Raw genomic sequence first — 12,406 nt, 5'->3', positions numbered from 1 at the left:
TAGTGGTTAAGAATCCACCTGCCAATGCAGGGGACACAGGTTTGAGCCCTGGTCCGGGAAGATCCCACATGCCGTGGAGCAACTAAGGCTGTGCACAACTACCGAGCCTGCGCTCTAGAGCCCGCGAGCCACAACTACTGAAGCCCGCGCAGCTAGAGCCCGTGCTCCGCAACAAGACAAGCCACCGCAGTGAGAAGCCTGCATACCTCAATGTAGAGTAGCCCCCGCTCGCCGCAACTAGAGAAAGCCCGCGTGCAGCAACGAAGACCTAACACAGCCAAAAATAAATAAATAAAATAAATAAATTAAAAAAAAAAAAAAGAAAAGACTTTCTAATTGACTTGGAATCCAGAGGGAATAAAAGAAAAGATTAAATTTTACTGCATAAATGTGGTGGGGTACATAGCACTTAATGGGGAAAACACTAGAGGCATTTCCATTAAGAGAAGAACAAAGCAATGATGCCCATTTTCTCTGCCACTGTTCATTCACACTGTTCTAGAGGTTTTGCCAGTGCAGTTAGAGAAATCAACTGTGGAGGCACACGAATTGGTAAAGAAGGAATAAAGCTATCTCTTGTTTGCAGATGATATGGTAGTATACCTGGGAAAACCCTAGAGAATCAATGATGGAACTAAAGTGAAATGAATTTAGTAAGGTAGCAAGATATAAAATTAACATAAAAAAACCAATAGGTTTTCTATACTAAAATAGTAACTGGATAGAGGACATAAAAGGAAAAAAAAAAACCTATTTACAATGGCAACAGAGATGATGAAATACTTAGGAATAAACCTAAAGAGAAATGCACAAAACCTCTAAGAGAAACTTTAAAACACTCCTTGAAAGATACAGAGGTAGCCTTGAACAGATGGAAAGATAGCCCTTTTTCTTGGCTAGGGCAGTTCAACATTATAAGATGTCAGTTCTCCCAAAGTTAATTTAGAAATTTAATGCAACACCAAAAAAAACCCCAACAAACTTGTTTCTGTGGAGTTAGACAAGCTGATAATAAAGATCACATGGAAAAGTAAATATGCAAGAATTATTAACGGAGGTCCTTTTCTTTAGGATAACTGGGATGATGATGATGATGATGAAAAAAAAGAAGAAGCAGAAGTAAAACCAGGTGAGCCATTGGGGTTCTTCCATTTTTGGTTTTATATCTTAGTGAATATCTGATGCTTATGTTAAGACAAATGAGAAAATGCCTACAAAATCGGAAATTTTGGTTATTTTTAGAAACCAAACATCCTTCCATTCCCATTTCATTCTCTTCTCCCTGTATCTCTTCTCTCTCCTCAAAACATAATCAGATTAGATACCTGCCAAATTTCTGTTTGAGTGTTTTTGTTAAAGGAGAGAGTAAAAGATAAGGCATCATAGTTGAATGATCTAAGTCCTGCCTAAAGGACTGTAGGGAAATAAGAAGGGAGATGTTTGGATCTTAGGGGTCAAATTAGAGAGGAGAAAGGAAGAGTCCCAGAACTTTCCTATTCTTATTTGCCAGGAAATCACCATACGAAATTGGAGCTGGGTGAGGTTTGGTCTCTTGAAGTATATAAGTATCATGTCTGTCTCATTCATAAACTGGCAAGTATTCAAGATAACTGTGATTAAAACATTACTTTCAGAAGTAAAAATTTCAGAAAAGAAAAAAACAGCAGAGAAGATAAAAGAGAAAGAACGGCAGCAGAAGAAAAGGCAAGAAGAAATTAAAAAGAGGGTAAGTACTATTTATTTTCTAAAATACAGAATTCTCACATCAGTAGTGGTGCAGCATCTTAACAGGCAGTATTACCTAATATTACCTAATAGTAAGTACTATTTATTTTCTAAAATATAGAATTCTTACATCAGTAGCGGTGCCGTATCTTAATAGGCAGTATTACCTAATCATTTGAAGGGCTTTGTAAGGACTATAAATGGATACCGTCAGATAAGATGATCCCAAACAAACTGAATTTGTGGTTTTTGCAAAAACCAAACCCAGAAGCTTTATGTATTAGAATGCCTTTTTAAGTTTTCACAGACATTTGGGAACATGACTGTGTTGTGACCATAGTCAGTGATTTTTGTCAGTGCCTGCAGTTCTCTCTAGCTGTGATTAGTCTTTTTTTTTTGCAGTGTACATTTTGAGTGAATACAGAAAGTGTCCATTTCTCTGCCATGTGCTGTATAAATGTTTTTGTTCTTGATTATTTGGAGCAAGATCAGGAATTTTGTGTTAATTTACTTGCTTTTTGAATAGAAAACACATTTACATGATTCAAAAATCAGAATGGTATTAAGAAGCACTCCCAACTCTTCACTCATTTGTCCTGTTTCTCTCCCTCTATCCCATAAGTAAATATTGGTTTATGATGTCTCCAAGGTGACTTTGTACATTTGTATACAACTGTATAGTCATATTCCTCCCAATTTTTATAGTTTTCACCTTGCTTTATTTAATATATCATGGAAATCTTGCCATAGATCATGGCGAGCTTTCTTATTTTATTTTTAACCTGGGCCCCCACAGTGAAAATGCCCAGTCCTAACCACTGGACCACCAGGGAATTCCCTTGACTTTTCATTAAGAAAAATTTCAAGCAAATAGCATGATGGATAATCATACAAATTACCTAAATTTAACAGTTGTTAATATTTTACCATACTTCATCTGTTCTTTTTTTGCTAAAATATAATCAAATAAATAACAAACATTATGCATTTTACCTTTAAATACTTCAGTATACATCTCTGAAAAAGCAAGAATGTTTCTCACATGATTACTTTCCTAATGTAATGAACAATAATTTTTTAACATCATCTAATACTCAATTTATATACATTTCTTTAATTGTCCCAAAATGTTTTTACATATGGTTTGTTCAGACAAGGACCTTGCATTTACTTTGTTGTTAATGTATCCTAAGTCTCTTAGAGTGTATGTCTTTCTCTTTAAAATGACATTGACTTATTGAAGAGAGTAGGGCAGTTGTCTTGTAGAACACCCCACCTTCTAGATTTGTCTTATTGCTTCCTTGTAGTTACAATTTCCTGTAACTTGGCGGTGAAGTCTGAAAGTTTGATTGGATTCAGATTAAACATTTTTGGTTGGAATACTTCAGAGGTAATGCTGTATGCTTCATATTGCATCACACACATCAGGAGTCATGTAATGTCTGTCCTATTATTAGTGATGCTAAAATTGATTACTGGGTTAAGTTGGTGACAGTCTGATCCTTCTGTTGTAAAATTAATTACATATTTCTTCTTACAGGTAATCCAGTTTCACATCAACTTGTCTGTCACCCAGTAGTTTTAGTGTCATTGATGATCATTGCCTAATTATTTCTTAAGGGATTGCAGAATGGTGGTTTTTCATTCTATGACTTTTCTTCCATTTTTTTTATTGGCTGGCTTTTTTTTCTTTTTTGCTATTTGGTTACTTTGGATATAGTTTGTATTAGAAAATGTAAAAGCTTCTTTTCTTTTAATTGCCAATTTTCAGAGTAAGGAGAGGGTGTAATAACTTTAAGTGGTGAAAAATGAGGGATTTTGTGGGTTTTTTGTTTTTGTTTTTTTAAGGAAAGAGAGGATGCTTTCACTCTCCCTTTTTATTTTTATTTTATTTTATTTATTTATTTATTTATTTATTTATTTATTTATTTATTTATTTATTTTTGGCTGTGTTGGGTCTTCGTTTCTGTGCGAGGGCTTTCTCTAGTTGCGGCAAGCGGGGGCCACTCTTCATCGCGGTGCGCGGGCCTCTCACTATCGCGGCCTCTCTTGTTGCGGAGCACAGGCTCCAGACGCGCAGGCTCAGTAGCTGTGGCTCACGGGGCCTAGTCGCTCCGCGGCACGTGGGATCTTCCCAGACCAGGGCCCGAACCCATGTCCCCTGCATTGGCAGGCAGATTCTCAACCACTGCGCCACCAAGGAAGCCCGATTTTGTGGGTTTTAATTTTTTCTTTTTGAGTAAATTTATGGACTTACAGGTTTTTATACATTTCATTCAGATACAGTGATTATTATTATTATTATTTTTAATTTATTTATTTATGGTTGTGTTGGGTCTTCGTTTCTGTGCGAGGGCTTTCTCCAGTTGCGGCAAGCGGGGGCCACTCTTCATCACGGTGCGCGGGCCTTCTCACTATCGTGGCCTCTCTCACTATCGCGGCCTCTCTCGTTGCGGAGCATAGGCTCCAGACGCGCAGGCTCAGTAATTATGGCTCACGGGCCCAGTTGCTCCGCGGCATGTGGGATCTTCCCAGACCAGGGCTCGAACCCGTGTCCCCTGCATTGGCAGGCAGAGTCTCAACCACTGCGCCACCAGGGAAGCCCACAGCGATTATTTTTGATGCTGAAATTGTTCCAACATTGGACAGTAGGGGTCCCTCTAAGCTGTTCATATCTTCATCCTTTTGACAGAACTCCATTAGTCTTTGAAAGGTTCCTTGTTTTCTGGCACAATAAGTAATGCCTGGGGCTTCCCTGGTGGCACAGTGGTTAAGAATCCGCCTGCCAATGCAGGGGTCACGGGTTCGATTCCTGGTCTGGGGAGATCCCACATGCTGCAGAGCAACTAAGCCCATGCGCCACAACTACTGAGCCTGCGCTCTAGAGCCCATAAGCCACAACTACTGAAGCCCGCACACGTAGAGCCCGTGCTCCGCAACAAGAGAAGCCACCGCAATGAGAGCCCGCGCACTGCAACGAAGAGTAGCCCCCGCTCACCGCAACTAGAGAAAGCCTGCGTGCAGCAACAAAGACCCAATGCAGCCAAAAATAAATAAAAATTAAAAGAAAAAAATGTAATGCCCAGCTTATCTGGTAAACTCCCTTAGGCCTGGAATCAGCTACTAAAATTCCTTTTTAGTAGCAAATTGTCATGGCCAACAGTGTGTGAGAATGTCTGTTTCCCCCAAGTCAGGAACATTTTAGATTCTTTTTAATAATTTGTATATCTAAAAATACCTACATGTGTGTTTTTTAATTAATTAATTATTGGCTGCGTTGGGTCTTTGTTGCTGCGTGAGGGCTTTCTCTAGTTGCAGCGAGCGGGGGCTACTCGTCATCGCAGTGTGCGAGCTTCTCATTGTAGTGGCTTCTCTTGTTGTGGAGCATGGTCTCTAGGCACACAGGCTTCAGTAGTTGTGGCACGTGGGCTCAGTAGTTGTGGCTCGCGGGCTCTAGAGCGCAGGCTCAGTAGTTGTGGCACACGGGCTTAGTTGCTCTACAGCATGTGGGATCTTGCCAGACCAGGGATCGAACCCGTGTCTCCTGCACTGGCAGGTGGATTCTTAACCACTGCACCACCAGGGAAGTCCCTACATGTGTGTTTATATGATCAAAACAAGCAATGGATTCTTATAGCTCAGTCTAAGAAGTTGTATTGATTTGATCTTTCTTGGTCATTGAAGTTAGAATTGTACTTATTTTGTTGTATCTTGATATTAGTCTCCAACATAAAGAAACCTTAGTTTGAGTAAATTAATTTTATCTTAGGTCAAGTATTGAGTTAAGATATATTCAATTTTGATGCAGGAAATACTTAATGATGTTCATGTCTACTAAAACAATTGAGATATTTCCCTTTTTCTTTCGAGAAAGTGTTCTGAGATTTCCTAACTTGGCATCATGACCTTTCTTATTTCATCTTCTCCATGAGAAATAAAATGTGGTCTATTTCAGAAGTGGACTTCTGAATCAAACTCGTCGAACTGCACAGGCATGGGTAACCATGAATGGCACAAATTCCCTTCATCTTTTTCCCACTTTGATAAATATTATCAAAGATAGCCCCTTGTAGTAACATATTTGTTGTAGAAAATTATATCACAGTATATAGAAAGGATATAAACTAAACTGTTAACTGTCATCTCAGAGAAGTGGAACAAAAAGATAAATAGGGGGGAAATGTTTTTCTGATTCTTTGAAAAAATTTTTTTTTCTGTCTACATTGTATTGTCATATGGATGTGCCATCTACTTTATTTAACCATTCTATTGTGGAACATTTAGGTCACCTCTAAATTTATTTGATATTATGAATAATACCCCATTTGACCTCCTTTTGGTTAAATATTTGTATGCAGCTTTGGTTTCTTAAGATGAATACCTACAAGTGGAATTATTTGATTAAAGCATATAAGAATATTTTTAAGACTTGATAAATATTACCAAGTTACCCTAGAAAGGTTGTTTCAATATACAGTCTTAGCCACAGTATGTGAGAGTGCCATTTTCAACTCATCTGCAATCTCAATTCCTTAATTTAAAAAAATTACCATAAAATAAACCCAGTCTTCAAATCTGAACTCTGTCACATGACCACCTGAGTTAACCCTCTGTTACCACGGGCAGGTTGCTTACCCTCTCTGTGCCTCAGGTTTTTTTCTTGTAAAATTGGGATAAGAGTATCTAAAAGAATGCCTGAAATACAGTAAACACTTTATAAGTGTTTGCTATTATTTATATGTGTCTAGAAAAAAAATTCATACAATACAGAAATGTTCTGAGTTCATTATAATCCCAGCCCTTTTAAAACTTCATTGCTGTCTCATTTTAGTTAGAAGAACCTGAAGAATCTAAAGTGCTAACACCAGACGAACAATTAGCAGATAAACTGCGGCTAAAGAAATTACAGGAAGAGTCAGACCTCGAATTAGCGAAAGAAACTTTTGGTAAGTGGGGGTGTGATAACAGTGCAGTATTGAAGTTCCAAGTGAACACCGTGGAAGTCTTACTAGTTACGAAAATTAAGAAAACACCTTTTTGAAGAAACATGATACTGGCTAATTTAGATAGTAGAAAGCAGTTTTTAATCTCTTTTGTTTATATTTGAGATTTCATTACTGAACCATAAAAAGAAATGAAATTGAGTTATTTGTAGTGAGGTGGATGGACCTAGAGTCTGTCATACAGAGTGAAGTAAGTCAGAAAGAGAAAAACAAATACCGTATGCTAACACATATATATGGAATCTAGAAAAAAAAATGGTTCTGAAGAACCTAGGGGCAGGACAGGAATAAAGACGCAGGCCTAGAGAATGGACTTGAGGACACGGGAAGGGGGAAGGGTAAGATGGGATGAAGTGAGAGAGTGGCATGGACATGTATACACTACCAAATGTAAGATAGCTAGCTAGTGGGAAGCAGCCGCATAGCACAGGGAGATCAGCTCGGTGCTTTGTGACCACCTAGAGGGGTGGGATAGGGAGGGTGGGAGGGAGACGCAAGAGGGAGGAGATATGGGGATATATGTGTATGTATAGCTTATTCACTTTGTTATAGAGCAAAAACTAGCACACCATTTTGAAGCAATTATACTCCAATAAAGATGTTAAAAAAAAAAAAGATAAAAAGTCATTGGACCCAAATAAAGTATACTGCTGCTTTAAATGTATGTATCCGCTGGATGAAATTTGGATGAAATGTGAAGTCTGTAGCTTTGAGACTTAAATATTGAACTGACTGTAGGACTGTCCTGTTGTCTTATGTCTGGATAAGATTTAGACAACAGTATGCTGGTCCCAGTGGGGCATTCAGCTTTGGTTGTGCCTTCTTGTGCTCAGGGTCCTTTCTTTCTGTACCCCTTCTTGGCCTTCAGCGCCCTGTCTTTAGAGGACTTCCATTTCTGTGTGCCATGCCTGCAGCTGTGGTTAGTGGGTACGATAAAAGATATGTTCAGGATTCTGTAAATAGATAGTAAGTTCAGAGTGTTCCAGGGGGATAGTTACATGGCACAGAGGGTAATGTAAGAAACATGGTCAGAGAAATAATTAAAGTTCTCACTTCATTTAACCAAGTTTGTTGTTGTCTATTGAGTGCTTTTCAGAGTAGAATGTTGTGTTGAAACAGTTAAATAACTTTTTTTTTTCAGTATTTATTTGCTTGTGCTGGGTCATAGTTGCGGCACACAGGCTCCTTAGTTGCGGCATGCAAAGTCTTAGTTGCGGCATGCCTGTGGGATCTAGTTCCCTGACCAGGTATTGAACCCGGGCCCCCTGCATTGGGAGTGCAGAGTCTCAACCACTGTGCCACCAGGGAAGTCCTGAAACAGTTAAATAACTTTTAAATGAAACCTAGAGCCAAGAAGGATCTAGTTATTTTGATTTCCACCCACCCCCCCCCACCCTTCTTCTTTAAAATGGATCAAGCAGGCTGACTGTAGCGATCATTCTCCTTTTCACTGGAAGTATGACCTTCTCTCTCAGCGGGTCTTTAGCAATCTCAAGAGTTGCTATGGATGCTGCACTGGCGAGTGCTTGGCATGTCTTAACCACACTCATCTCATTACAGAGAGCACTTGGCCACTATCCTGTCTTTGTAGCATGGTAAAAGCCACCCATGTGTTTATTAAAGAGAAGGGTTTATGTGGTAATAAATTCTAAGATGGGACACCAGTTATAGATTAAAAGGCAAAAATATGTATTCATACAGTGATCATTTGGTTAATAGGATTTTAATGTGTTTCTCATACTAAAGTACTGGATCAATGTTAACAACTAATTTACTTGATAATTGAGGAGTATACAGAAGCATAGTGTCTCATCGCCTAGAATCCTTTTAGGCCAGATTAATTTTTCTATTGGGATTTAACACATGGTTTGCTCTTATTTAGCTTCTGTAGTTAGCTGGATACTTTCACAGGAACCATCTTCGTTTGCTTTGCTTTTTTCTTTCTCTCCCAACTTTTCTGTGGGCTGTTCTTGGACAGATGCTTTAAGAGCATCGCTTTTGTGCCAGGGACTCTTTGGCAGTCTGGTGAAGCCTTTGGGCCCCTTCTTAATATACTGTTTTTAAATGCATAAAATACACAGGATTTTACTTACAAAGGAAACCTGTTATATTGAAATAGATCAAAATATTGAAATAACCTGTGATACAGTAATTATGTACAGACCATTTGAATTCTGTCCAAGGATTTCAGTAGACTCAGGTTAAGAACCTCTGTTTTAGAATGAAATAACAGGGTTATTCAGGTATCTAATTAGTTTCTAAACTTTAAAAAAATCTTTCTGATATTTTCTGTGTCCCCTTTCTCCTACAGGTGTTATTAATACAGTTTATGGAATAGATGCTATGAACCCATCTTCAAGGGATGACTTCACAGAGTTTGGAAAGTTACTAAAAGATAAAATTACACAATACGAAAAATCACTATATTATGCCAGTTTTTTGGAAGCCTTAGTTCGAGATGTGTGTATTTCATGTAAGTAATTCTAATCTCTGGCCTCTGTGAATGGATTTAAGTAGGGGCACATCATACTTAGGAGGATGGAGATTGACTTTTGAGGGGAGGGGATGCTCTAATATATTTAAGATTTGCTTTTTAGCGGTTAGCTTGGGAGTGTTGTTCTGCAGATATACATTGAGTTTGAGCGGTTTTGTTTTTGTTTTTTGAGGGTGCCTTCTGAGTGTTTTTACAGTGGCTTCCCAAAGAGACATCTGTGCTTGTTGGCACAACAGCTAATAAAACACTAGTTTCTTATTTTATCTAATTATACATTGGAGGCGGCAGCTAGCGAAGTGTCTTTTGGGGAAAATCATACAGAATTTTAGAGCCTGAGTGAGACCACAGTTCATTTTATAAATGAGGAAGCCCATGACCAGATGCAAGTTGCTCAGCAGAGCTGGCACCCATTCTCTGGGTCCATGGGTTTGGCTTCATGCTCTGAGTCATATATTTCAGGGGGCAGGGGATATGGGAGTGACAACCCGGGGTGGTATAGCACTAAGGTGGGAAGGATGCTTTTGCTAGTGTTCGCTGTTTTTAGGATTGAGAAAAATAAATTCTACACAATGAGTTTTTTTTTTTTTCTTAATTAATTAATTAATTAATCTGGTTGCATTGGGTCTTCATTGCTGCACGCGGGCTTTCTCTAGTTGCCTCAAGCGGGGGCTACTCTTCCTTGCGGTGCACGGGCTTCTCATTATGGTGGTTTGTCTTGTTGCGGAGCTCAGGCTTTAGGCGCACGGGCTTCAGTAGTTGTGGCACGTGGGCTCAGTAGTTGTGGCACATGGGCTCAGTTGCTCCACGGCATGTGGGATCTTCCCGGACCAGGGCTTGAATCTGTGTACCCTGCATTGGCAGGCAGATTCTTAACTACTGCGCCACTAGGGAAGTCCCTACACAATGAATTTTAAGTTAGGTTTTCTTTGGGAAATTATTACTAAGCTGAAGGTTCTGAATTTGATCAGTGATATACCCATAGTTGGTATTTTATTTTCCATATACTATTTTTACTGTTTTTGAAGGTGCTCTCTAACCAGACCGAACACTTTTTTGGGTAGCTAAAAACTCATGTCTGTTTCCAGCTTTATATTTTTGTAAGGATGGAAGGATGTGTTGTCCACTAAACGGGCTTATTTCCTGGTGGGGCACTTAGATTTCTGAGATAACTACCATCTTCATTCTCGTTCCTATGCTAGAAAATGGAGACCCCGAGGGGTGGGGAGTTATCATCTGTAGGTTTAAGAATTGTCATTACATATTCATTCAGATACTCCTCACTGAGCATCAAGGATGTTTATTTCCATAAGTCATGGTTATTCTCTGCGTATTTAGACCGGATAAGGAAAAATGGTAGGGAGCACTGTGAGCTATAAAGACATTTCTAGTTTCTCTCTGGTTGAGCAGTGTCATTATAATTACAGTTTATTATAAATTTTTGTTGCTGAGTTTGCCATTTTACTTTAAACAGTTCTGATCTGTGAGCCTAGCCATAGACTGAATGATTCTCCATCGTGTTATGTTAAACAGGAGAAATTAATAGTCTTTCCAAGTTACCGAAGTTAATGATGGACAAATTAGATTTCTCATAACACTGTGGAAGAATGTATATTTTGCTTTTACTTATTCTCCAAAATGCTTAAAAATTACTGGTATTTTTTTTTTTTTTTTTTAGTGGAAATTGACGACTTGAAAAAGATTACCAATTCATTGACTGTACTTTGCAGTGAAAAACAGAAGCAAGAAAAGGTAAGAGCTAGCTGCGTGGGAAATGTGTATTACACAAGGATCGGGGTATAGGCATAATATTCTCAACAAGTGTAATAGGAGCCTGAGAAGTCAAGCAATTCACCAATACCATTTATATTGGAATAGAACAGGAGTATGAGTGCCATTACCATCCTTTTGTTTACAGACATGTTCCATGTTTTTCTGAATAATAGAAATTTCTCTGGGTCAGGTGTGGGATCTCCTTTAGAGAACTAAGGTTTTTCTGGAAGCAGAGCTTTGTTGACTCTATGAGGGTTGCTGTACCATATAAGACGCCCATAGTAGATAAAATCTCATGAATTAATTCTCTTTTTATCTTCAGCAAAGCAAAGCCAAAAAGAAGAAGAAAGGTGTGGTTCCCGGAGGGGGATTAAAGGCTACCATGAAAGATGATCTGGCAGATTATGGTGGTTATGATGGAGGATATGTACAAGATTTTGAAGACTTCATGTGACGTTTTATCTTCTCCTGGTGTCTTCTTTCTGTTGCCCACAATCCCTTCAACATGTAGCACAACTTCCTTTCCTTTCAGTTCTGCCAAATGCTACAATCAGAAGTGCAGTATCTTTTGTGCTGGTTATTAACCCCTTGACACTTAGGTGCTAATGTGCAAATGAGGGAACTTGGATCTTGCTGCCAAGGGGTTAAAATTGGGAACCTCCATTGCTACTAAATCATAGTTTAAAAAAACAGACCTAATAATGTTGTTGTTGTTGCTATCTGATTCCATAGCAGCAGTCACTAAATTGGAAACAAAGGTTGCAACATGACAAAAAATTGTGTAGTATTTACCAGCACCATTCAGTAATACAGCCTTAACCATACCTCCTTGAACTACTTCATAACTTGTCAAGAAAAGCAGTCTGCTGCAAGGGCATGTGGTGTGCACCTAGTATTAAAGTTGCTTTGTCTTAAAATTGAGCGTGAGGATATTAAAAATACATTGTGAAGAAGACTGCTTATCTCAGAGTGAAGATACGGCGGCTGAAAAGCACTAGTTTGATACTTAAAAATTAAATGACCAAAACCCTCCAACTTTGAAGCTGAAGAAGGTAAACCTCTCCATTATTGCATTACCAAGTTGTGGAATCTCTTGAATGCACAGACTGTCTAGTTTCTATTTATCAGACTATTCTGCTGATGGAGTGCTTCAGATGGGGGAGGGAAACTCCTTACCTATTATTTTATTTGTCTGATTGATTTAAGTGTCTGAGAAACAAATCTCCTTTGTTCTCTGAGGCTGCAGTGGATCAGCTTTAACAGGGTTTTGGCATTTCCTTTCCTTTATAAAACGTGTTCAGCAAACTGCGCCACTTAACTACAGTTTGGTAAATTGTTATGTTAACAATTATGACATCTGCAATGTTTTATAAAGCAACTAATTTAATAAAAGTCACTATTGTGAGGACTTAAA

General features: G+C 38.7%; 2 protein-coding genes across 2 annotated transcripts in view; one reads left to right on the top strand and one right to left on the bottom strand.

Annotated features, from left to right (window-relative positions):
• SPG11 (SPG11 vesicle trafficking associated, spatacsin) overlaps nt 1–12,406 on the bottom strand; it is a 103,753-nt gene that overhangs the window by 2,240 nt on the left and 89,107 nt on the right. The window lies entirely within an intron of this gene.
• The window catches only part of EIF3J (eukaryotic translation initiation factor 3 subunit J), a 24,761-nt gene extending 12,355 nt beyond the window's left edge, over nt 1–12,406 (top strand). The window contains 6 exon segments of the mRNA XM_059913401.1: nt 1,072–1,129; nt 1,635–1,726; nt 6,557–6,671; nt 9,040–9,201; nt 10,898–10,971; nt 11,315–12,406. Coding sequence (XP_059769384.1) covers nt 1,072–1,129; nt 1,635–1,726; nt 6,557–6,671; nt 9,040–9,201; nt 10,898–10,971; nt 11,315–11,446 — 633 coding nt within the window. The 3' untranslated portion in view covers nt 11,447–12,406.

The sequence above is a fragment of the Balaenoptera ricei genome, chromosome 2 (genome assembly GCF_028023285.1).
Source record: "Balaenoptera ricei isolate mBalRic1 chromosome 2, mBalRic1.hap2, whole genome shotgun sequence".
NCBI lineage: Eukaryota > Metazoa > Chordata > Mammalia > Artiodactyla > Balaenopteridae > Balaenoptera > Balaenoptera ricei.
The sequence above is the reverse complement of the archived record's forward strand: the minus strand, read 5'-3'. Positions and strand labels throughout refer to the sequence as shown.